This window comes from Phaseolus vulgaris, chromosome 4 (genome assembly GCF_000499845.2).
Source record: "Phaseolus vulgaris cultivar G19833 chromosome 4, P. vulgaris v2.0, whole genome shotgun sequence".
In the NCBI taxonomy this organism is placed as follows: Eukaryota; Viridiplantae; Streptophyta; class Magnoliopsida; order Fabales; family Fabaceae; genus Phaseolus; species Phaseolus vulgaris.
In genome coordinates this window covers 4245699-4273110 of record NC_023756.2, presented here as the reverse complement: position 1 = coordinate 4273110, position 27412 = coordinate 4245699, and the positions used below count along the sequence as shown (strand labels likewise).

General features: G+C 32.9%; 4 protein-coding genes and 1 pseudogene across 5 annotated transcripts in view; all 5 read right to left on the bottom strand.

Annotated features, from left to right (window-relative positions):
- Positions 1 to 27412, bottom strand: part of LOC137836972 (putative disease resistance RPP13-like protein 1) — a 51292-nt gene that overhangs the window by 12010 nt on the left and 11870 nt on the right. The gene's annotated exons all lie outside the window — the stretch shown is intronic.
- On the bottom strand, positions 1049 to 5588 carry LOC137836969 (putative disease resistance RPP13-like protein 1; annotated as a pseudogene).
- LOC137836967 (putative disease resistance RPP13-like protein 1) lies at positions 6891 to 13113 on the bottom strand. 2 transcript variants are annotated; one of them, XM_068645776.1, is made up of 2 exons: positions 9494 to 13113; positions 6891 to 7756 (listed from the first exon to the last, which is right to left on the bottom strand). In XM_068645776.1, the coding sequence occupies exon 1, from the start codon at positions 13008 to 13010 to the stop codon at positions 9555 to 9557; it is 3456 nt and encodes a 1151-aa protein (XP_068501877.1). In that variant the 5' UTR covers positions 13011 to 13113; the 3' UTR covers positions 6891 to 7756; positions 9494 to 9554. The 2 variants fall into 2 exon arrangements, with proteins under 2 accessions (XP_068501877.1, XP_068501878.1); XM_068645777.1 differs by lacking the exon at positions 6891 to 7756 and adding an exon at positions 7763 to 9242.
- Positions 14968 to 16273, bottom strand: LOC137836621 (F-box/LRR-repeat protein At4g14096-like). Its single transcript, XM_068645283.1, has 4 exons — positions 15581 to 16273; positions 15342 to 15488; positions 15193 to 15249; positions 14968 to 15096 (listed from the first exon to the last, which is right to left on the bottom strand). The coding sequence occupies exons 1-4, from the start codon at positions 16271 to 16273 to the stop codon at positions 14968 to 14970; spliced, it is 1026 nt and encodes a 341-aa protein (XP_068501384.1).
- Positions 20582 to 22158, bottom strand: LOC137836978 (uncharacterized). Its single transcript, XM_068645785.1, has 5 exons — positions 21966 to 22158; positions 21601 to 21879; positions 21419 to 21520; positions 20911 to 21342; positions 20582 to 20822 (listed from the first exon to the last, which is right to left on the bottom strand). Exons 1-4 carry the CDS (start codon positions 22122 to 22124, stop codon positions 20926 to 20928), a joined length of 957 nt encoding a protein of 318 aa, XP_068501886.1. The 5' UTR covers positions 22125 to 22158; the 3' UTR covers positions 20582 to 20822; positions 20911 to 20925.

Sequence of the window (27412 nt, the reverse complement as noted above, 5' to 3'; positions counted from 1 at the left end):
AATTTGGTAAGTTTATCGGTCTTTCTTTGGCTCTTTATTTATCACTTGATATAGTTTGAAAATATAAAAGATATATGATAAGGAGGAGTTTGATTTATTTTTTCATATACAATATATAAAGTAGAACACTAAAAAACTCATGACATAAAAATCAATTTTTAGATATCAAAATAATTAATTACAATAATAACTAAATTAGATATCATTTTAGAAATTAATTTTTTTTTAATTTCTAAATTTTTTTATTATTATTAAATAATTATTAAATTAGTATCTAATTAGCTATCAATATTTCGAATTTATCAGAAGGAGTATACGGAGCTCCGGAATGAAATCTACCCGAAAGATTGCAAGAAAGTTGCATCCAAATTTCAATTCTTTAACTAATTGTTTTGAGTTAATTAAGGTTACAAGACAGAAGTCATCTTTTTCCACTAACCTTCTGCACTCCATCTTGTCACCTTGTTCTGCTTTTTTTTTTTTTTCCTTTTATAAGGATAGACTATTATCTTATATTATTAATATTATTATAGTTTATTCTTGGGAGTTCTTTCATGTATTATGTTATATGACAATTTTTTTCTTCTTCTAATACAAGAATCAGTATATAGGATTACCTCTTTAACTGGTGTTTCATCTTACTCGTTAGCCAAATTACAGAGCAAACATTTTTTTTATCAGCAAATACTATAAATTATAGAGCAAACATGTTGATATTAACATAGCAGTCATAATTTTCCTTTTATATTTATATATATATATATATATATATTTAGGAAACAATGCATGGAGAAGGAAAGGGTCTTATTTCTTTAATATCTATTGTGCTGAATTTCAAACAATCACGTTTGAACTGTTGAATTTCTTTCATTCAAATTTCATATCTGGTTTGAAATCTTTTACCCTTAATTTCATCTAGTTTTTGTTTGTTCTAGAGAGTTAGTGGCATAATGAGTGCTGGGGGAAAAGTTTGATTGTCCTGGTTTATATAATTATAGCATGCAGCATTATCAGTGCCTGGCATAGTATTTGGTACATGGCTTAGTACTTTGCATAATATTTTAGTCTATTTATTTGTCTTGGTTTTATGCTGTCACAGGTAAAATCTATTTTAAAATATCTAAACCTTCTTCCATAAACAAATACATTAGACCCTGTTCTAAAAATATTACTGAAATTTTCTCAGTTTAGTTCATTATGCATAGCAGTTTGGTTGTCACCAAAGAACTTCATGAGGGTTTGGCAGCTTATTCTGAGCATTGCTGATAGATAATGTTGTCTTCCCTCAGCCTGTTGCACACCTGCATATGTAGATGTGATTATATGTTTTGACAACCCAAGCATTGACAATATTCAAAGCTATTTCTATTACTAATTTTTCTGTAAAACTCAGTCTGATTGAACACCACAAGACTTCTTTTAATGTTTAAAAATCTTGATGGAATATCACAAGAGCTTTTTAATAAAGAAAAAATTGGTTTAAAAATACTTTCAAATTCCAATTACAAGTTCCTTAGATACAGCATGTACCTTATGTCCACTGCAGTTTCCATTCATCTTTCCTCACTCAAAACCCATAACTTCATTCTTGGGATAATTTTTTGTCCAGTTTCAGTGATCTATTATTAAGTTTAAGTTCATTTTTTCTGTCAGAAACTGTAGTAGCATGATATAAGAAGATAGAAGGAAAAAATGTAGCTATGAAAACAAATATACTTAGATAGGTAGATAAATGAAGATGATGCCACCATAACTTCCAACTACAGAATACTCTGTTCGGAATGGATGCCAAATGCCAGACCACCTTCACGATTTTCGTGGTATTCTAAAAATAGGAAACCCATTTGGTTGGAATTTAATTTCAACAGAAAATTGAAATAATTTTGCACGAAAATAAGAATAAAATAAAAGTAATTGATTCATGAAAATCGTAGCAGAGCCTCCTTTAATAAATATCATCAGTTTAAGTATAACATGTGCTGCTCGTGTTTGGAAAATGGCAATTATAGGGTTACCGTTTGCAACTAAGAAAATTGTAATCGAAAAGGTAGAAAGATATTGTGGAGAATTAGAACCTGTTGAAGTGGCAGACAAATTGAAATAGGTGCACGTCTAATTTTGAACTTGGGACTCATCTTATGATCAAACATGCCGTCCTTGGATGTGAGCAATCTTTCCCCAGTCTTCGCAATCTGGATTCTGACAACGTTCCTTCAACAATGGACAACCCCAGATTGTAAGAGAAGAGATGGATTTGGGGAGACCCTCCGCTGGTAAGGCTTGAAGGTTGGGACAATCAAGAAGTGTGAGAGAGGAGAGGTGGCAGAGACCCTTGTAGTGCATCTTTTTAAGATTTGGGCAATATTGGATTAGTAGAGAGGTGAGAGAGCGTGGCAGTAAAACTTCATCAGGAAAACACTCCACGTCCAAATCTTCAATAGACAAGCGTTCAAGACATGTGTTGGGATCCAAGGTCTCTCTCAAGGAGGCGATAAGGTTTAAACGTGAAAGAGACATCTCTTTTAAATTCAATGGCAAACTTCCATCTGGGAACAATTCCACTTGTGGACAAAAAGTTATCTGAAGCGTGGTAAGGGACGGAAACAGGATTTGCATGGGTTTGGGAAACAAGAATGACTTAAATTGAGGACAATCATAAATACATAGATCCATGAGATGATTATGAGCGTACTCCTGTGAAATTCTTCTTAGGTTTTGGCAGTCTCTCAGTTCAAGAGAACGGAGCTTTGGAAAGAAATCTAGTCGAAAGATTGTAAGAGAGTCGTAGCCTCCATCAATATGCATGGTTTCTGGCGACGATGTGTTTATACTGTTTCCGCTAATTGTGAGCTCATCACTAACAACTACTTTCTTTAAATAAGTACCTTTCAGTTTGGGACATTTATCCACACAAAGCTCTTGAAGACGTGGAAAAGAAGTAGTTTTACACTCCCATTCTTCCCATTCCTTCATATTGTAGAATGACAGACTCTCCAAGCATGCAAATGAAGAGTTGCTCCCATAAAATTCAGTACCAATGGTCACTATTCCATGAAGCCCTATAATTCGTAGGGTTTTCAGTGACGACAAATTTCCAAGGAAAGGCAAACATAGGCAGTATTTACAGTCCTCCAACTTTAAGAACACCAGATTTGATAACGAATTATCGAATACCCAACTTGGGAATTCTGTACCATTATAGTTCCAGATTGACAAATGCTCCAAGTGTTTGGAGGGTTGTAGATTCTGAAGTACTTCCTTTTCTTTCCTTGGATCATCAGAGATATGGTCCGACTTCCATTCTAATTCTAACTCCACAAGGTGTTTATCTTTCACATTTGCTTCTAATGCATCCAAAGGATTCAAAATATTTTGCACGTCATTGATTGATAGCCTTCCATGAAGATTGAGTCCTCCTAATCCGCCTAGTTGCTTAGTAATTAGCTCACTATTTCTATCCACGAAAAATGTACTCAGTACTTGAAGATTCTTCAATTCTCCAAAATGCTTTGGCATCTTTGTTACTTTTGTATGTACAAATTCCAAACAACGCAATTTGGTAAGTTTATGCAAATTGAAGGGCAACTCCTCCAACTTTGAACAATAGTTCAACTTCAGTATTAATAAGTTATAGAGAAAACATATCGAGTCAGGTAGCTTTTGTATCTCAGCACACGAAAGATCTAACGAATAAAGATGTTTAAGATCACTTATAGAATTCGGGATCTCTTTAAGTTTCTTACAACCATTAAAAGATAAGACACGTACGAACTTAATCTTAGAGAATAAATCATGTATTGAAATCTTGAATTGCCATTGAGGTTCCCAATATGGTGAGATAGAAAGAAATGAACGAAGTCTTTTAGACTCAATTAAACTCTCAAAACCATCAAAACTTTTGACGTCACATAATTCAAATGAAAAATGACGAGTTGTTTTCGGTATATATCAGCCTTTATCGAATTTCAACCTGAAACAGAAATCCGCACAAACATATTTTGCCAAATCATTCAGAAGGTCATGCATGACGAAACACCTCCTAGCATGTGATTGCTCAAAACACTTCTTGACACCTGAGTGTTGAAAGAAAGACTTTGACAATAGATCATTGAAGTACTGTTCACCAACTTCTTCTTGATGTCTAATATGTTGTGGACTTTGTAGAAAATTTTGGGCCATCCACAACAAAATTAACTCCTCCTTCACAAATTCATAATCTTTGGGAAATAAGGCACAATAAGTAAAACACCTTTTAAGATGAGAAGGAAGATAGCGATAGCTCAAAAATAATGCAGGAATAATTTCATTGTTCTCGTTTGGTAACTCCCATATGTCACTTTCCAATATGTTTTTCCAATCTGAAATGGATGACATTGTGCGTAAAAGACATCCAATTGTTTTCAAAGCTAGAGGCAGTCCATTGCACTTCTCAACTATCCTTCTACCAATCTCCTTTAGCTCATCATTCAATTCATGATCACCATCTTTTAATGCGTGATTTGCAAAAACATTCCAGCATTCATCCTCTCCTAATAGCTTTAGGCGATGCACTTTAGACTTCATGTTAGAAGCAACCTTCTCACCACGAGTTGTGACAAGAATTCTACTTCCTTGAACCCCATAGCTAAGAGGAGTTCGCACAGCTTCCCATTCTGCTGGTTTTTCGTTCCAAACATCATCCAAAACAAGAAGAAATTTTCTTCCTGACAATTTTTCTTTCAGCTTTTTGTGAATCATTTCTAGGTTCCCACTATCATTTTTTTGATTTGTGATTGCCTCTAGAATTGTTCTTGTCACAGTCAAAAAATGAAAATGATCAGAAACACAGACCCAAGCTTTGATATCAAATTTTGCATCGTCGATCTTTGGGTCGTTATACATATGTTGGGCGAGTGTGGTCTTACCCAAGCCACCCATGCCCAGAATGGAAAGTATTGATGGCTGGTTAGGATTGTCGGTTTCCGATGTAAGCCAAGTAATGATTATATCTTTGTCAGCATCTCTGCCATAAATAACACTTTCAACCACCAAAAAAGTTGATTGCAATTTGTGTGACACTTTACTACCAGATCCATCACCACCAAAATAAGTACCCTCCTTCAAACCAAGAGCACCCTTTTGGTTTGCAAGATATTCTAGTTTCTCCAAGACTTCTTTCATCCCTGATTCAATTTTCTTGTTAAATGAACTGAAAGTAGAGTTGAAGAAATTTGATACCTTGTAAGTAAAGGTTTGAGGTTCGAATTGAGCTTCGACTTGGCATCTGGTGAGTTCATAGTCTATTTCATCCAAAAGATCCTCTGCATCAAAGACAGCCTCTTTGACAGCGAAAAGCCATGCTTTGACGTTTGGATCTGTGAACTGCCTTAGTTCTGCATCATCAGCAAGAGCATTGATGGAGTGCAGCATGATGTTCAATTTGCCGAGGAGCTTCTCATCAAGTTTTCTTCCATGAAAGAAGTCTAGAAATTGAGGAGAAGCGAGCCTGTCGAATGCAACCTGAAGAAAGGCAGAAAGAAGAGCACCACCAACAAGTTCTGCTCCCATGGTAGAAGTTGGAAATGAAGTGAATGGATTCAGTGCAGGGATGAATGCTATAGTGATGTTAATGATCAGTTAGAAAGGATGACTTGACTTTAAGAACATCTTTTTCTTTAATGGCAACTCAACCAATATAAAATGTGAGCAGTTGGATATTCATTCAAGGGTTGTGATGAATGAAAGTACAATGCAATATTTGTTCACAACTGTAATCCATGAATGTATGTCTGATCATTAGGTGAAATAATAAATGATGAGTCAAATCTGACAGTAGTTCGAAACCAAAATTTTAATTGCTTGGATAATATCTGACTTCAAATAATATCTTTTATGCAACATTTATATTATACTCGTGCAAATTTAGTTGATGTACTAATTCGCATCCTTTCGTTATTCACTTAATTTGGTTTATCGTCTTTCTTTGTCTCTTTATTAATCACTTAATATAGTTTGAAAATATAAAAGATCTATGATATGGAGGAGTTTGATTTATAGTAAAATATAACAAAATATCAAGTATTAACAATATCTCAATTTGAATTTCCTAAATCTAAATAATAAATGAATATATTTTTATCTTTATGTAAGAGATATTTTTAAAAAACTTAAAGATTTCCTAAAAATATATTAAGCAAATATTTTCAATGTTGTTTTTCTGAAATGGTGCCTGTTGTAAAGACATTACGAGTGTATAAAATTTAGAGAGTTGAAGTCACAATCTTACAAAAACATTTCCTAATTGAATTTCATCTTACTTCCTGAGATTGTTAAGCAATCCATTTAAATAAGTGGTATTGATGATTTTCATGATATTTTGATTTATCTATGACAAGTTGTAGAATTTTATAGCCTCATACCCTGCAGTTATATTACAGTGAAGACAGAAAACAATTATCTCTTTAAGCTTTAAGTCTTTTTTAATAACATGTTGCAACAATGTCCTCTCTCTATAAAAATTCTTATTCTCTTTTTTAGGAGTGTCAGTTATCTACTTAGTTCAATCTTTGCAGATGGCCAAAGTGGACAAAATTAGTAACTGGATTCAATTTGGATTAATGCATGTTTATGTACCTTAGCCTTTTGTTTATGTCACTCTTATTTAAGTGTTCATTATATTGTTGAATTTTTTTTATATGGTTGGAACACCCCTTCTTTTAATTCCTTTAATTCTTTGATGATAAAGAAAGAAAAAAGTGTTCATTATATTGTTGAGTTTTTATTCATACTTCTTAGATTTCCTTTCATCTTAAAGTCAGCACAAGCATGGTCCTATCTCATCTAACCAAAATACTAAACTTTCTTTCTTCCAATATGTATTTACTATACACCAGTTTGAAAATCAAACCCTCTTAATCTTAGAACATGTAAAATATCTATTGCTTCTTCCCTTAACAAATACAACAAATACTCAAGCTTTACACAGCTAATCTACATCAGGTGACTGCTACAAAAATTCTCCTCTCCTAATTTTCTAAACAAATGGAAATCAGGAGGAAAAGAAATAAAAAACTAAAAGCTATTTGCAATGCTCACTACTTCAATGCCACTTCCCAACTCAGAAAGAAATCAAATAAAATTCCAAGGTCTAAGAATGTATGTTTAGAAGCATTTACATTTCACAACTCCCTTTGCTTCAATCTTTCTCTCTGAGGTGTATTAGTTTTCCCTGGACCTGTTTAGGTAACTCATCATCTGATAACCCAATTTAAATCTCTTCTACTTGTTCTCTCTGTATAATATCATGGTACATTGGTAGAAACCGACTTTGCAAAGAGCTATAGGAGAAATAGGGTAGCAGAACACACACAACAACCAAAAGGGTTACTAGCCAATATAGAGCACTAGGAGCACATGCTTCCACAAAAACCCTGTAAGCTGTTGTGGATATTGCTGGAGAGAGGTAACCACAGACCAACACAAACACATACCAGAAGACAATGCTGCCCCATATAAAAAAATGTTGTATCCAAGTAAAGTAATTGATGGATAGTGCCATTTGGCAATTCACAGTCCACACCACACATGTATACATTGTGACCCCAAGTATTTCAAAATCAACCACCTTACCATCTCTTCTGAAGGCTTGATTCAACACAGAATTAGTGGTTAAGAAGAAGATCACTAAAGAACTAAGGACTCCATTCAACATCTACCCAAGAATCCTGGGCCAGCTGAAGAGGGTGTCTTCTACTCCCTCTAGATATAGAACAGGATACTGTAAAACAGACAATATGGTTATTGATTAGCACAGCATCTTGGCTCTTAACAAATCATTATCTAAAATCAAGAGCCACAGAAGAAATCAGTAGATAAATAATTTGGATTTTGCTACTAAATTTAGAATCTAAATAATTGGTAGTTAAAACCTTGTTAGTTAATTAGATACCAATTTAGAAACTATTTATCCATAATAGAAACTAATTTAGAAATCAATAACTTTTTTAGTCTCTAAACTAGTATCTAATTTAGTTAATACAACAACTAATTATTTTTAGTGTCTAAAATTAGTTTCTATTTAATTATTTTCTTGTAGTGGGAATGTTAGAAAAAAAAAAGTAATGCTTAAAAAAATAGGCAACTCACATAGATGGTATATAGGCTCTAATGGCATGTTAGATTTCATCTTAAAACCAATTGACATTGAGTGTGAATAGTTTTCTTCCACAAAATAGAAAAACTATTTGTAACGAGAGGGAGGGGGAAAAGGTACAAGCTAGTTTTGTTAAATAGTTGAAAAAGTGTAGTAGTTAAAACACCTGGGTAAGAGAAAAAACAAGGCCTTCAGAGTGTTTAGGTGAATTTTACATCAAAGTTGATAATGCTTTGTGAAGAACTCTACATTCAAAGCAGATGTATTTAGGCACAAAGAAACTAGAGAAACAGACCTTTAAAAATATCAAATAAGTAATAGTATATTTTAAGTGAATGTAGGAACCTCACTGCTAGCAAAATCATTTTTCCATTGCCTTAAGGCAGAACCAAGACTTTTACAAAAGGAAATAATAAATATAAACTTTGGTGTTGATCATATAGCAATTATAAAAAATGTGTAGTAATCAAAAACACCTAGAGCAATTACTAGAAGTGAAGTGAAGACATTGTAAAATGACATATACCAATCATTGTAAGAGATTGTATGGGTGAACACTAAAATGGATGGATGCATGGCCTTACACATTAGACCCTGTTTTCAAAATATTACTGAAATTTTCTCAGTTTAGGTTCATTATGCATAGCAGTTTGGTTGTCACCAAAGAACTTCATGAGGGTTTGGCAGCTTAACACTCATATTCTGAACAATATTCAAGCTATTTCTATTACTATGTTTTCTGTAAAACTCAGTCTTCATTGATGGAATGTCACAAGAGCTTTTTAATAAAGTAAAAAGTCGTATAAAAATACTTTTAAATTCCAATTACAAGTTCCTTAGATACATAAGGTCCCTTATGTCCACAGTAGTTTCCATTCATCTTTCCTCCACTCAAAACCCATGACTTCTATTTTGGGATCATTTAGCTTCAGTGATCTATTATTAAGTTTAAGTTCATCTTTTTTGTCAGAAGAAAAAATGTGGCTATGAAAACAAATATACTTAGATAGCTAGAAAAAGGAAGATGATGCCACCATAACTTCCAACTACAGAATACTCTGTTCGGAATGGATGCCAAATGCCAGACCACCTTCACGATTTTCGTAGTATTCTAAAAATAGGAAACACATTTGGTTGGAATTTAATTTCAACAGAACAATTGAAATAATCTTGCACGAAAATAAGAATAAAATAAAAGTAATTGATTCATGAAAATCGTAGCAGAGCCTCCTTTAATAAATATCATCAGTTTAAGTATAACATGTGCTGCTCTTGTTTGGAAAATGGCAATTATAGAGTTACCGTTTGCAACTAAGAAAATTGTTAGAAAAAAGATACAAAGATATTGTGGAGAATTATAACCTGTTGAAGTGGCAGACAAATTGAAATAGGTGCACGTCTAATTTTGAACTTGTGACTCATCTTATGACCAAACATTCAGTTCTCGGATGTGAGCAATCTTTGGCCAGTCTTCGCCATTTGGATTCTGACAACGCTCTTTCAGCAATGGACAACGCCCGATTGAGAGAGAAGAGATGGATTTGGGGAGACCCTCCGCTGGTAAGCATTGAAGGCTGGGACAATCAAGAAGTGTGAGAGAGGAGAGGTGGCAGAGACCCTTGTAGTGCATCTTTTTAAGATTTAGGCAAGAATTGATTAGTAGAGAGGTGAGAGACCGTGGCAGCAAAACATCATCGGGAAAACACTTCATGTCTGAATTTTGAATAAGCAAGGTTTCAAGACATGTGTTGGGATCCAAGGTCTCTCTCAAGGAGGCAATAAGTTTTAAACATGAAAGAGACATATATTTTACATTTAATGGCAAACCATGAAACTCCACTTGTGGACTAACAGTTATCTCCAGACTCATAAGGAACGGAAACAGGATTTGCATGGGTTTGGGAAACAGGAATGATTTAAATTGAGGGCAATCAAAAATATTTAGGTGCTGGAGATGATTATGAGCGTAGTCCTGTGAAATTCTTCTTATGTTGTGGCATCTTTTCAGTTCAAGAGAACGAAGCTTTGGAAAGAAATCTAGCCGAAACATTGTAAGAGAGTCGCAACCTCCATCAATATGCAGGGTTTCAAGCAGCCATGTGTCGATACTCTTTCCGCTAATTGTGAGCTCATCACTAACAACTACTTGAGTACCTTTCAGTTTGGGACATTCATTCATATAAAGCTCATGAAGACGTGGAAAAGAAGTAGTTTTACACTCCCATTCTTCCCATTCCTTCATATTGTGGAATTCCAACCTCTCCAAGGATGCAAATGAAGAGTTGCTCCCATAAAATTCAACACCAATGCTCACTATTCCATCAAGCCCCATAATCTCAAGGTCCTTCAGACTTGACAAAATTCCAAGGGGAGGCAAACATAGGCAGTGTTTACAGTCCTGCAACTGTAAGAACACCAGATTTGATAACGAATTATCGAATACCCAACTTGGGAATTCTGTACCATTGTAGTTCGAGATTTTTAAATCCTCCAAGTGTTTGGAGGGTTGTAGATTCTGAAGTACCTCCTTTTCTTTCCTTGGATCATCAGGGATGTGGTCCGACTTCCATTTTAATTCTAGCTCCACAAGGTGTTTATCTTTCACATTTGCTTCTAATGCATCCAAAGGATTCATAATATTCTGCACGTCATTGATTGATAGCTTTCCATGAAGATTGAGTCCTCCCAATCCTCCCAGTTGCTTAGTACTTAGCTCACTATTTCTATCCACGAAAAATGTACTCAGTACTTGAAGATTCTCCAATTCTCCAAAATGCATTGGCATCTTTGACACTTCTGTACCTTCAAATTCTAGGCAACGCAATTTGGTAAGTTTATGCAAATTTAAGGGCAATTCCTCCAACTTTGAACAATAGTTCAACTCCAGGCAACGCAATTTGGTAAGTTTGTGCAAATTTAAGGGCAATTCTTGCAACTCTGAACAATAGTTCAACTTCAGTATTAGTAAGTTATAGAGCAAACACATCGAGTCAGGTAGCTTTTGTATCGCATCACACCACGAAAGATCTAACGAATGGAGATGTTTAAGATCACCTACACAATCTGGGACCTCTCTAAGACATGAACAATCACGGAAGGATAACATGCGTATAAACTTAATCTTGGAAAACAAATCATGTATGGAAATCTTGAAATTCCATTGAGAACCCCAATATTGCGAGATAGGAAGGAATGAACGAAGTCTTTTAGCATTAGTTAAACTCCCAAAACCATCAAAACTTTTGACATCACGGAATTCAAATGAAAAATGACAGGTTGTTTTCGGTATACATTCGCCTTTATCAAATTTCAACCTGAAACAAAAATCCACACAAACATATTTTGCTAAATCATTCAGAAGGTCATGCATGACGAAACGTCCTACGACGCTTGATTGATGAAAAAAAGACCTTGACACTAGATCATTGAAGTATTGTTCACCAACTTCTTCTAGATGTCTAATATGTTGTGGATGTCTAATCTGTTGGGGACACTGCAGAAAATTTTGGGCCATCCACAACAAAACTAACTCCTCTTTCACAAACCCATAATCTTTGGGGAATAAGGCACAATAAGCAAAGCACTTTTTAAGATGAGAAGGAAGATAACAATAGCTCATAAATAGCGCTGGAATAATTTCATTGTTTTCTTTTGGTAACTCCCATATCTCACTTTCCAATATGTTTTTCCAATCTGAAATGGATGACTTTGTGCGTAAAAGACATCCAATTGTTTTCAAAGCTAAAGGTAATCCCTTGCACCTCTTAACTATCCTTCTACCAATGTCCTTTAGCTCATCATTCAATTCAAGATCACCATCTTTTAATGCGTGATTTTCAAAAACATTCCAGCATTCATCCTCTCCTAATTGCATTAGGCGATGCACTTTAGACTTCATGTTAGAAGCAACATTCTCGCCACGAGTTGTGACAAGAATTCTACTTCCTGGAGCTCCATAACTAAGAGGAGTTTGCACAAGTTCCCATTCTTCCCGTCTTTCGTTCCAAACATCATCCAAAACAAGCAGAAATTTCTTCCCAGACAATTTTTCTTTTAGTTTTTTGTGAACCATTTCCAGGTTCCTACTATCATCTGTTTTACCAGTCACTGCCTCAAGAATTGTTCTTGTCACGGTCAAAACATGAAAATGATCAGAAACATAAACCCAAGCTTTCATATCAAATTTTACATCGTCGATCTTTGGGTCATTGTATACATGCTGGGCAAGTGTGGTCTTACCCAACCCACCCATGCCCACAATGGAAAGTATTGATGGCTGGTTAGAATTATCAATTTCAGATGTCAGCCAATTAATGATTATATCTTTATCAGCATCTCTGCCATAAATAACACTTTCAACCACCAAAGAAGATGATGGCAATTTCTGTAGCACTTTACTACCTAATCTATTATCAGAATAAGTACACTCTTTCAAACCAAGAGCACCCTTCTGCTTTGCAAGATATTCTAGTTTCTCCAAGACTTCTTTCATCCTTGATTCAATTTTCTTGTTAAATGAAGTGAAAGTAGAGTTGAAGAAATTCGATACCTTATAAGTAAAGGTTTGAGGTTCGGATTGAGCTTCAACTTGGGATCTGGTGAGTTCATAGTCTATTTCACCCAACAGATCCTCTGCATCAAAGACAGCCTCTTTGGCAGCGAAAAGCCATGCTTTGACGTGTGGATCTGTGAACTGCTTTAGTTCAGCATCATCAGCGAGAGAATTGATGGAGTGCAGCATGATGTTCAAATTGGTGAGCAGTTTCTCATCAAGTTTTCTTTGACGAAAGAAGTCTAGAAATTGAGGAGAAGCGAGCTTGTCGAATGCAACCTGAAGAAAGGCCGAAAGAAGAGCACCACCAATAACTTCTGCTGCCATGGTAGGAGTTGGAAATGAAGTGAAATGGATTCAGTGCAGTAATGAATGGTAGAGTGATGGAAAGAGTAGTTAGAAAGGATGATTTGACTTTAAGAACATATTTTTCTTTTTCTTTAATGGCAACTCAACCAATGAAAGTATGAAATGCTGAAATGGGAAGAGGGTTGTGGGTCCCAGTGCAACAAATATATTATATTCATGCAAGAAAAGGCAATGCTTAACAAAATATTCAACTCTCAAAGATGGTATATAGGCTCTAATGGCATGTTAGATTTCATCTTAAAACCAATTGAAATTGAGTGTAAATAGTTTTGCAGAAAAAATATGAAACATAGTACCTTTAAATCATGACCTTTTTCATCTAGACTAAACCAATCAAATCATGGAGAGGGTAAAAAAATTGAGAAAAAATGGAAAAAAAATAATAATAAAAGACTTCTATGTAAGAAGCAACTAAAACTTCTTGTTTTAAATCTTATAGACCGAGAGAAATAGATGAATGCATGGTTTTACCATCATTGATAAGGCAATACAGATACTTTTATATAAAGCTTAGAAGTGAAGTTTTTTGCCTCTGCAGAAATTAAAGGATTACTTGACTTTAAGGTTTTCTTTGAGTCTTTGTTAAAAGCTTAATTCCACAATTATTCGTCCCATTCACAGATTCAGCCAATCATAAAGAGTAATTGATGGTTGGGTTTTCAACATTGGATACATATTTTATGTTTGATTAGTTTTATATTCAATGGTTTTGGTGAGTTGAATATGGTCGATAGACCCAAAGTGAAGCAATAATTGTTTATTTTCTAATATGAGATCACAAACGTATTTAATGCATAAAAGTCTGACAGCAATGGTGTGTTATACGTCGTTATTTTATTACCTTCAATTAGTGGAAAGAAGATATCCTTAAATATCGATCACTTAAATATTTTTTTAATAATTCTTTTTTTATGTATTTGAATTTAAAAGAAAAAAAATCTTATCATTTAGATATAAAATCTTCATTTTAAACTTAAAAATAATGCTTATGTATGACTTTATTTTATATTATTAATATTAATATAGTTTACATCATACACATTGTTATTTTTTTCATTATCGTTGTTTATTCTTGGGTGTTCTTTCATGTATTGTCATATGACAATTTTTTTCTTCTTCTAATACATGAATTAGTACATAGGATACTTTTTAGTGCTGATCAATTTGAAACAATCACGTCTGAACTGATGCTCTCTGTTTTCTTAATTGCTAGATATTTTAAACATTTATAATTTCACTTATATATTATTTTCAAAATTAAAAAAAAAATTACTTTTTATAGCTTGTATCTTTACTTTTCATCTATTATTTAATTAATTTATATAAATTTATTTATAATATTGACTTCAATTTTGTAGTTCGAGTAGCAATACAATTATTTTAATAATTTTGTTTTTTCAAAAAAAAAAAAAATTAAAAAAGCCATTTCAGAAATGCTGCTTATATGCACACACATCCTCCATCATTCATTTATACAAATTTTGCATAATATATATATATATATATATATATATATATATATTTATAGAGAGAGATTATGAGTTTTTTTTGCAACAGATACCAATTCAGAATTATGATTTTTTGCAATAAATTTCTTTACATTTTCCTTTCATACTGTTCAAGAATGAAAAGTACAAAAAACTATAAAAGCAAACCATATATGTACGTGTGTATATATAATATATGTCAAACAAAGATAATTGCAAATTAGATATGAGAAAATTCCTAAAGCAAGAAGAAAATTTTAAAACTAAAAAAAACTTTCATAAGATTTCTGGACAAAAAAGATAATTGTGCGGTAAACTTCCATTAGATGAAGAAAAATAGATTAGTATATTAAACATCCACATTCTTGAAGTTAATACTGGAAATACAAAAAAAAAAGAAAACATCACAGTTACCGCTCAGACCTTAACTACACAAATTCAAGTTTACAAGTATCTGAAATCTTCTTACATGAAGATAAATCTCTTATCATATCATCTCTTCTCGAAGGATTGTTCCTGTAAATGCGGAATGCAAAGAACTGTAGATAATTTGCATTCTGCATAATATATTCCGCAAATTTAAACTCAAATGCAGAACCGCTGTAATTCGTAAGACAACAGCATGTTAAGTGCAATAAAATGCATGCAGGAACAGGATCTGGGCATGGCAAAATTGCTTCTTCATCGTCTTCAGCAACTAAATTTTGTTTCTGTTAATAACAATTATAAAACTATATTAAACCTAATGTTTGATGCAAAGATAACAAGAAGATACAAACTTCGAAAGCTTAAATCATTAAACCTGACAAATGTTAATGAAAAGAGTTTGAAGCTTTGGACAATGCTTGAGCACTTCCAAAACCTGAAAACATTGCTTACTAGACTTCAAACGGTTCAACTCAAGTCTAACTAAATTCCAAAAATAAAAAACCAGGTCTGGTGGATGTATCTGCAAAAGATACAAAATATATCAAAACATCAGAAATCTCATTTTTTCCCTTTAAAATGAAAAGAAATGAGAAACAAATTTACACACATTACCCCATTTGTGACCAAAACTTGAACGTTCTTAACATTTTCCAATGGAACTATATGTGCATCGATGTTAGCTCTGACCAACTTGGGCAATCTGTTGACCTTTTCTGCAGGATTAGAATCCAAATTCTTGGCTTCCAAATCCTCAAGATTAGGACTCCCAGACAGAAACTGTTTAAAAAGATCTTGACATCCTGAGAAAGAAATAGAATTCAAATGCAAGATTTTAAGAAAGGGAAAATCAGCAAAGGAAACATCTTTCAGCACTAAGTTCGCCAGCTTGAGAACTACAAGAGTTATGCAGCTAAACACAACAGAGGGCACCACAAAATCCTTATACACATTGAGGTCGAGGTGTTCAAGTCTACTACTTCTTCTCAGTGCAGCCTCAATCCATATTTCAATGCTATAATGGTTATACCCAGAACAGCATGTAAGGCGTAATCTATGGAGAGGTTTGTCCATATCACGCAAAAGCAGATGGGAGAACATTGAGTAAAGAAAGTCAGAGCAGGCATCTAGGTCATCCTCATAATCACCAGTTGGGTCATGATGTTCATAATCAAAAGAGGGAACGGAACGCCACAGAAGGTTCCAGCGTTTGGAGAGAACACTGGTTGCAACAACTTGTTTGGTTGGGAGAAATGAGAGAATGTAGCAAAGGATTGAGTCTGGAAAACCACTTACGATATCAGCCATGGTTGAGAATGCAAAGTGTGCATGGATGCTTCAGTTTCTTATAGGAATAACTCATCTCTCTCAATGTATCAAATCGCTTAAAGAGACTTTATGTTTGCATTGGAATTGATGTGCATGCCATGGCAAATCTAAACCTTGGGAAGTGAAAGGACAAGCTTTGAGAATATCAATAGGAGTCATACTACAGTGTATTAATTAGTATACATTTTCTTCAGTATTATTATGCTCAGTTAGATTTCTTTTAATATCTTTATAATGTAATGATTTTTTATAATTCAAGATTTTTTTTGTCTTATTTTTTATATTGGGTTATATTTCTTTTAATATATTTTTTCACAACTTTTACTCAAACAGGTAAATTCAAATTTTTATTATAATGTTTTGTTTCATAACTAACAAAAATATTTTCAATATAATGATTTTTATAATTTTACCATTCAAGATTTTTTTCGTTTCTTTTATATTATGTGAAGATATCTTATAATCGAAAGTTTTATTTATTTATTTTTATGTTAAGATATTTCAGTGAGAGAAATCTTATAAAATTCAGAGGTCAATATTATTATTTTTGGAATAAAATTATTCTTAAAGTTTATTTATTATTTGTTACTAATGTTTGGTAAATAATTTTTTAATAGTTTGTAATGTTTTTAAATTTTTCATTTGTAGTTTTTTATTTATTTAAAAATATTTATCAGGTTTTTTTTTATATAAAATACAATTTTATTAATTTATCTTGTTATTCATTTATACTATGATTTTAGAATTTTAATTTTTGTACCGAAAGTGATATTTTGTATCTTTTAATAGGTAAGAGATTTGAGAATAAGTTTACTATTATTTTTCTTTATACTTTCGTACTTTTATATTATATAATTTATTTAACTATTATATTATTCACAATATTTATTAATTTTACTATTTTTGAACTATACTTTAATTAAGATAGATCGTAAATTTGTTTCATTTAATTATTTAAAAAAAATTGTATTACATAATATATTTTAACTCTATTTTTATTTTTTAATATCAAATATAAATATATATATATATATTAGAAATGTCTTATTTTATTTTATTTAAAGCTTGAACAGAAATATTGTAAGATATAACATAAGATTAATAACAAATATACAGTATAAAAATATATAACAATTGAAAATAATAGATTAATTAAATAGTATTTTAATGTTGTGAAAAAAAATATTTTAAATTTTTGGTTCTTTATGTTGCTTAATAATTTTTTTCTGATTTGATCTTAATAAAAAATATATTCTTAATATTCTTTAAGTGTAGCTTATCTATATAGTAATAGTGATTTTACAATGTATTATTTATTTTTATAATATTCATATACTATAATTAGTTTCTTATTTGGTGATTGGTATTGCTAAATTTAAAATAGAAAAATATTTTTTTATTATGATTCAGTGTCCTATTATCGAGAGTCTTAAATTTTATATTATGTTAATATATTTCAAGTTTTTTAAGATATAGATTTTAAACTTTATGACTTTTACAATGAAATTAAGTGATAAATCTTATTTCACTTTGCATGTGAAATTAATACTTATATTTTCTTTTAATAAATTTGTATGTGTTGGTTTTGGTCCTAAATAAATTTTTCAAGTTTCCTTATAATTTGTTTTATTCCAGTGTTGGCATATTTAAGTGATAAACTATTCATATATTAAGAATAAATAGGATTAAGATGTTATTTTAAAAAATAATCAATATGATCCAACCTAACTTAATTTTCCTTCAGTTACATTTCGCATCCCTGTTTACCTTTCAATATTCTTTATTTAAATGATAAATAAAAATCAAATTGATTTTGTATGTTTTTAATGTTGACTTGCGTGAAAAACTGGTTAAGTATTAAACTTCAATCATGAAAAAACATTATAAAGGATGTTTCTTTTTATTTTTAGTTTTGCATTGGAAATTAAATTGATGTGCATGCCATGGGAAACCTACACCTTGGGAACTGAAAGGAAAAGTGTAGGGCTATATTCCCCATATTCTACATTGAAAAACTTATGATATGATTGTATTATTTATTATTACTAATGTAAATGTTCGCTAAATAGGTTTTTTCTAGTAGTTTATTATGTTTTTTAAGTTTCTATTTTCATTTGTTATAAAATATTTTTAAATTTTTTATGTAAGATATAATTTTATTATTTTCTTTTTTATTCATATATTTATATACACTAAAAAAGATTATTAAATAAAAATTAAATTTAAAAAAAAATTGTCACTATATCAACTAAATTAGATACTAATTTCTATGATGCTGGGTTTTCTATGTTGAACAGATCTGGATGGTCTTGGTTGGCTTATATGAGATAGGTGTAGACATAGTTATCAGCAAGTTGGTTTGGAGTTGTGTTCGTGGAGCTGATTTTCACGATTGGAGGAAATGGACGTAGCATAGGATTGGTTTGTAATATCTCTTTTTAGTTTTAGATTAAATGTGGGTCTCTATATAAGGGTTGGAATGTCCCTAAAGCATTCCATTTAATTTACTTAATTCTTTGCTAATAAAAAAAGGTACTAATTTCTAAACAATTATTTTCATCTAAAATGGTTTTTTTATTAATAAAAAAATTATAAAATAGTTTATAAATTGTTATCTAAATTAGTTACTCAAGTTTTAGTTATTCATATTTTATATTATAAATTAATCTTTAAAAAACTAATAGACATTAATTTAGAATATAAAGTAGTAAATAGCTAAAATCTTGGTAAACAATGGTTAGATATCAATTTAAAATTATTTTATTAACTTTTATTAATAGTATAAACTAGTTTAGATAAATATATTTTAGTTTATAAAATAATCTCTAATTTAAGCGAGATGTTAGGAGAGGAAATAGAGCTTAAGATGCATAACTTGACAGCATGCTTGGTGGTTGTCTATAAAGTTGTTTTTGTAGGTTTGATTTCATTTTTGTTTTGTCCATGAGTGTTATTTTGTAGGTTTTTTTTGTCTAGAGTTCTGGTTTAAGTTGGGTTTTAAGAACTTCTTATCAAGTTCCATTGGGTGTCTATTGTTGTAAAAGTTTAGCTAAAAAGCTTAAGCTTTAGCACGGGATATTTGTATCTAGTAAAGTAGGGACACTGTCTAGGTTTTATATAAAGGTTGGAGTATTCCTTAAATGCTCCATTTTATTTATTCAGTTCTTTACTAATAAAAACAATTGAAATATAGACAAACAACCTATTTATTTACTACAAAACATGTCCATAACAAAAAAAAAACTCAAAAAACGAACAAAAAGGTCTTATCACGAAGAAAAGCCTAGAGAGATGTAACACAATTTGGGGTTAAGACTCAACAAACTATGCAATTTTGCTTTCCTAGTCGTAAAAAAAAAGGCAAAAATCTTTCCTCAGCGTGTTGAGGATACCGTGATTGGAGATACAATGGTTGAAGATACCTACATTCATTTCCAAAAAAAAGAAAATGCACAGAGCAAGATTATATTAGAGAGGAAACAGGTGGTTGTGACAGAAGAAACCACAAAGAAGGAAATGCACAAAAATAAAACTATGAGAGACAAAACGAGAGAAGGAATAGAGGAGGTTATGACAAAAAAATACGAAAATAAAGAAAATAAAAAGAACAAGACAATGAGAGAGGGCAAGTGAGAGAATAAATGAGAAACCAGTGACACAATATGTAAAAAAAGACACGTATTCTCCCTACAATGAATCACGTAAAGTTTCCATTTTTTGTTAATTTATTTTTTATGAATTTATCATGTGTTAACACGTGCGAAAACTTTTCATATAATAAGACTCACTACAAGAAAAAAGCCAATTTGCGTGGGCCAAAAACGGACGCAAAAGCTAGAAAACGGACGCTTATGCGTCCGATTCGCGTCCGTTACACCTCCCACGAAAAAAGCCTGGAAGCAAATGAAAATTAGCGTGGGCCAGAAAATTGGGTGCATCTTGCGTGGGCCAAGCCCACGCAAAACGGACGCAACATGCAGAAGATAGGTTGGACGCATATGCGGCGGCTTTTGCGTGGGCGGTCCGACGTAGAATTTTTATTTCGCGTGTGCGTCGGTCTAGCCGACGAAAATGATAAAAATATATATTTAAAAAATATCAGAATTTGCGTGGGCTTGGCCCACGCAAAAGCGGACGCATGTTTAAAAAAACTTGCGTGGGCTTGGCCCACGCAAAAGCGGACGCATCTTTAAAAAAAACTTGCGTGGGCCTATGGCCGACGCATGTGATGAAGAAAAAAAAAACATTTTATTTTGCTTTCTAACCAGATTACCTGTAAAAATTAAATACCAACCAAACCAAATCACATTGAAACAAATTACTATCATTCACAATACATCTATAAACACCCAAATCCACAAACACATCCAAAGTATGAAATCAAAATCCAGAAACACATCCAAAGTAGAAAAGCAATAGAAATAGTTAAACAAAAGATATGAATACTTGAAAAAATATTACAACTAAAATTGTACATTACAAATTTAACTAGAAGTAGCAAAATGAATCTCATAGTGATGTGATAAACCTGTAAAAAAATATAAACAATATAAATAAATAAATCAAATAATTAAAATATTTAGTATATAATAAAAATATCAAATAGTTAAACTTACATTATAGGATGTACTTTAAGAAATAGGTTGATCATCCTGTTCTGGATCATACTCATGATGGAATTGTGTTGTGCTATTGGAAGTAGTTTTTTCTTGATCCATAGAGATAAGTTTATCTTTTATAACCTTCAGCTCATCCTCCAGGTGTGCATACTTCTGACTCCACATACTAAGTTCAGCACGAAGCATTTGATTTTCAGTCACTTGTCCAGATTGTGAAGTGTCGGACGCAGAGGCTTGGGTGAGAGAAGAGACTCCTTGGCGGATGTTAGCAGCCAAGTCTGCCGTACCATATACCCGACCTCTACTCTTTCCTCCGGCAGCTTCCTTCCATGTTTGAAGCTTAGTTGCAGGATCAAGTTGGTGGACATCAGTGTTAGAGTCCTGAGAACTATTTGCTTGAAGGACCTTCAAGCGCTCATGATACTTTTCCTACACAGATCATTACAAAATGAAAATGTTAGAAAATTAAAATATAAATATAAAACAATTTAAAAGAATAACTTACATAAGTTTCTCGAGCACGAGAATCAACCCATTCACCCTTCTTATTTGTGTGGGTGGCCATAAATAGTTCATCAGGTTCTGGAGGACGGCCATATTGACGTTCCTAATAATGTTGTACAATTAAAAGCATTATAGGTTGCAAATGTAAAATGATTTTCATGTAAGGCATTGACAAGTACTTACCAAGGTAACTGCAATATCTGAATGTGATTTTCTACCTGTGGAGTGCAGTGCTCCACCACGAGCTGAACTCCTATTGGCTTTATTTTGAGTTGATTTATCTTTGAATTTTTGTGAATCCCAATAGTTTAGAAGTTCAACCCATGCTTGCTGACCTATCCAAATAGGGCGGACAGCCTTTCTCCTAGCCTTAGTCAACATATCACAAAGTCTTTTTTTGACTTTAGACTCGTAGACCTTTTTAATTTGGCATTCATCATGGGGTGCCCAAGTGACTCTAGTCTGTTAAAAAGAAGAAAATAGTTACTTTGAGTCCACAAGAAAAACAAGAAAACAAGTGACTGTAGTTTGTCAAAAATTAAAATTACCTGAAAGTCAGTCCACCATTTTAGTTTGTCCTCCTCAGGCATGACATCATAATGATGATATGGACCTCTAAATTGAGATCGAATGCAATGTCCAATGGCCTCACTAGCAAAATGATTTGGTGTCCAACTACAAATACAAACAAATAAAATTACAAACATAGTAATATAAAGATAAAATTAAATGTACATTTAGGATGACTTACCCTCTTCCAAGAAGTCGGATGATGACCCTACCATTAGGGTCACGCTGGACCTCCTTAGGGGGGAGGTTATGCTCTGAAGCAGCAGTGGCACCATGGTCAACATGGTTAGAGAGGCCTTGCACAGAGCCAGTAGTAGTCGGGACAGCTGAAGAAGATGTGGTGTGGACAATGGGATAAGGAGTAGTCTGCACAAATGTACCAGGGGTGGGCTGCACAAATGTACCAGAGGTAGGGTGGAGTGGAAAACTCTGAGTCTGGTGGAGTGGTTCAGGGACACTCTGATGGTAAGTCGGAGCAGAGGATGATGGTCGTGGTGGTACTGGAATACTAAGAGGACGAGGTGATATAGTGGGGTGTGGATAAGCATGCCGAAATTCTCCATGCCCAGAGGACGAGGGGATGGAGGAAGACGGGCTAGAAGATGGTGTCGAGGAATGGGATGAAATATATGGACTACCAGGATCAGACGATGGTAAAATACCAGAATAAGGGAGGTTTCCCAAGTCTATAGCTAGCTCACCGTGCATCGATGTAGAAACTCCACGTCTCGGCTGTCCACGTCTAACAATCCTACCATCCCTCCCTCTAGTCCTAACCATTTTTCCTGAAAAATTATCCGTTCACAATATTAGTATAAATATGTAATGATCACATGTTTTGTTTATAATTGATTACAAGTAATATACATTAGTCTTCATTGTTATCAAAATCTGAATCGTCAGTGTGTATGTGATGTTCTGAATAATCTTCATTTAAGAGGTCAACATCTTCATCATCGTCATCATTACGTGCTTCAATATCATCATCGTCATCAAGTAGTTCGACATTAGATGTGTCAGCTAAACATTGTAAATGTTCAATTCTTGTAACTGGTAACACATTAGACGTCTCCTCAGCTTGATACGGCAATTCATCATTGATGTTGTCAACTTGCACATATCCTCGAGGTTTTGTTTTAATTGGAACACACCACCCACGAAGGTTTTTACATATGTTTGGAAAAGTGAGATAATAAACTTGTTTGACCTTTTGCGGAAGAATGAATGGATCATACGGTCCATATCTGCCACTTAACTTGATTTCAACTAAATTATATTGTGAATGAAATCTAGTCCCAACATTAATTGTAGGATCAAACCATTCACAATAGAAAAGCGGGACCTTCTTATTGAGAGCAACATACTCCAATTCATATATATGATGAATTGTACCATAAAAGTCATCTTCTCCTCCACCAGTGACACCTTTAACATACAACCCACTATTTGTTGTTTTCTTACCATCAGCCCATGCCTTTGTATGAAATTTATATCCATTAACGAAGTAGATGTTCCATGATGTTGTCTTTGAATTAGGTCCCCAAGAAAGTCCCTTCAAGTTTGGGTTTATTACATTCCTTTCATCGTGAACCTATGTTTTAGTCATAAGAAAACATGACATTTATTTATGAAAGTGTGATTTAATAAGAAACACATATGGGTTTAGGTTACACTTACGTAGCTCTTGAACCATTCGGGAAAATTAGCATGTATAACTGTCGAAGCATCTTCATCATTGATTGAGTACACTTGTAAGAACAATCTTTAAATATTGATTACAATTAGTTAGCGAATTACACAACCTACAATAATTTAATTCAAATCATGTACAATTAAACTTACTCAAGAAATGGTTTGACCTCATCGCAATTGATGAGGACATGAACATGGGCAAAACGATGTTCTTTATCACTTAACCAATAGTCCTTGCTAGAACCACTAGGGCGTCCACATTTATTCAAAATCGACAATGTGTGCGGGTCTTCCTCATTTATAAATGTTCGAGGATCATTTCTCAAACTTCTATTTGACAAGCTGACACGTTTGAAATAATGAGAGCAAAAATATGTTATCTCACGATGTAGGTAGAATGCACATATTGATCCTTCTACTCGTGCCAAATTACCCACCGATTTCTTTGCATCTCCCATCATCCTAAAGCAAAGTAGTAATTATTATAAGTTGCACATGTTCTTAAACATTAAAATAATTAACATAATCTTTACCTTTCAAAGGGATACATCCAACGATACTGAACAGGACCACCAAGTATTGCTTCCATAGGAAGATGAACGACAAGGTGTTCCATTGAATCAAAGAAAGCTGGTGGAAATATTCGTTCTAACTTACATAAGATGATTGGTATGTTTTCTTTCATTCTGACAAGATCATTCATCCTCAATGTATTAGAACATAGATCTTTAAAGAATCGACTTAATTCAGCAAGGGCACTCCACACAAACTCTGGCAATGACCGAAAACATATTGGGAGTAAACACTCCATGAAAACGTGACAGTCATGACTTTTCATGCCATGCATACTTCCCTTCTCTTCGTTTGCACACCTTCCATGTAAACACTCCATGTTTTCATGCCATGTAAAGTTTCCATTTTTTGTTAATTTATTTTTTATGAATTTATCATGTGTTAACACGTGCGAAAACTTTTCATATAATAAGACTCCTTTTGTAACAGATAAATTTTCTATAAATTTCTTCAAACTCCATATTTAGACTCCAAAATATCACTCTGCTTTCCGATCCCTTTCTCCAAATCCATTTAGCCAAAAATGTTGCATTAAACCCCATATTTGTTATTGCTAATTACCAATTGGCATACCAATTATTAGTTACAAATGCATCATAGTTAAAAGATTTCACTGTTTACAATGACAGAAAAGTAGGATCACATTGGAATTCTATGGCAACCAAACCAACCTAGTCAATCTATCAGTAAATATCAGTACATTTTAAGACTAATACTTCTAATTGAGACTAAAGCCTTGATCACTGAAATATAGACCATTTCTGGTTAAAGATTCTGCCACCCTTATGCAACACCTATCAAGATGTTTGCACTTGCAACTAGGGCAGGTGGTTCCCCTTATATTAATATCGCCACTTCTGGAAGCTACCACTGCATCTTCTTTTTAGTGGACTTGGATATTTAATGTCACAACAGAAATAAACTAAGAATGTTTGTCGTGAGAAAAATAATAGCAAAAATATGTGAAAAAGAACAATAATAATTTAAATATATAACTTGATTCAGTTAGACAAGTAGTTCATAAATATACTTTTTATTATGTCTTCCTCTAATTTTAGTACCATCTAATTTTTTATAATTTACATACCTAGGAACATATCTTAAACAAATTATACTAAAACAACACAAAACCGGTAACGTGCAGCAAACTTTGATTAAATGAAAAAAAAGTAGATTCATTTGATAAAGAAAACTACATTCTTGCAGTTACTACATGAAATACAAACAAAAATAAACCATCACTATTACAGACCTTAAATACTCAAAAGAAAGAGAGGTCAGGCTCAGGCATTAAATACTCAAATGAAAGCGTACAAGTATCAGAACTCTTCTTCATGCATGAGGAGATATATGTCGTCAATTCTTGTCTTCTCAAAGAAGAATTACAATCATAAAGGTGAAAGCTGAATTTCATGGTCTGTAAATAATTTGCTTTCTTCATAATATATTCTGCAAACTGAAGATCAACTACGGAACCCCTGAAATTGTTAAGACGACAGGTTTTAAGGTGTAATGAAATGCATGTGGGAACAGTATCGGGGCATGGAAAAAGTGCTTCTTTATCGCCTTCCGCAACTACATCCTTCTCCTGTTAAAAACAATTATAAAACTACATTAATCCTAATGTTTTAAGAAAAGATAACAAGAAGAATCATACTCGAAAAACTTAAATTATTAAACCTCATCAAAGTCAATGAAAAGAGCTTTGAGTTTTGGACAATGCTTGAGCAATTCAAAGAACTCAAACCATTTCATACTATGCATGAAACTGGTCAACTCAAGTTGAAGTAAATTCTGAAAATCAAATACAAGGTCTTCTTTATATATCTGCAAGAAATACAAAATAATATCAAAACATTAGAATTTCCATAGAAATGAAAAGTAACTAAGAAAGAAAGTTTACACGCATTACCCTATCTGTGACCAAAACTTCAACATTCTTAACAAATTCCAATGAAACTAAATGTGTATGGATGTTAGCCCTTATCAATTTAGGAAGTTTCTTGAACTTTTCTGCAGTATTAGCAGCCGATCTCTGGGTTAAACCAGACCCGACTTCCAAGTCCTCTACATTTGGACACCCAGAAAGAAAACGTTGAAGATCTTCACATTTAAATGAAGTAGATTTCAAATGCAAGATTTTAAGCAAGGGCAAATCAACTAAAGAAATATTTTTCAGTGATATGGTGGACAACTTGAGAACTACAAGAGTTTTGCAGCTAAACACCGCAGAGGGCAGCTCAACAAACCATTCCAGATTGATATCAAGGTTTCAAGTCTACCACTTCTTCTCAATGCAGTCTTAATGCTTGTATTAAATATGATTTCTATTATATTGAAGTTGAGGTTGTTTATGTTCCTTAATAGTTTTTTTTTTCTGTTTTGGTCCTTAAAATATTTTTGTTTAGGTTTCATTTACACTACTTTTTGGTCTTATTATACTACATTACTTTTTAAAGCATCTTTGTCATTTTTCTTCAATTGAAAAAAAATTAATAAGACTTAAACTCTAATTAATATATTATTTGGTTGTTGAAGTTTTTAAAATTGAAAAAGATATTTTTTTTTAAGATTCATGATCTTAAATTTTATGTTCTATTAGCAAAGACTTGTAAGATTTAGGTTTTAATTATATGATCTTAGTTACAGCTCATGCAATTTTAAATGGTTAATTAACTTGTGAACAGATTTTCAATTGTTATACAAAAGAATCCAGATTCTGATTGTTTCTGGTCAAGAATTAAGTTAGATTAATATCTTTTATTTAGGTGTAAAATTTGTTATTGCTCATTACCTATTGTGTATACTAATTGTTTATGTGTTGTAGTATTCTAATTGTTATCCATCTAAGAGGTTTTTAAGAACTGATTCTGTTCTGGAACTAGTTTGGAGACTGGGAAAACTATTGACTCCAGATGCTATTCGGTCGGTCTTCACGTGTTCAACGCTCCTTCTTCGGTCTTTCTCGTCGAGTGGTTTCTCAGACGGGTGGGTACCTACAGATGACACTCCAACGCTCAAGTCAGTGTGGTGTCGTATTCGGCTGTCAGAATACTATTCATAATGACGTACCTTTTCCTTGGAGTGCGTGATATTTATATTACCTTGATGGGCCCTTGCTGTTGGACCAGATTAAGGAGTTGGTTTGTGATTAGGGTTG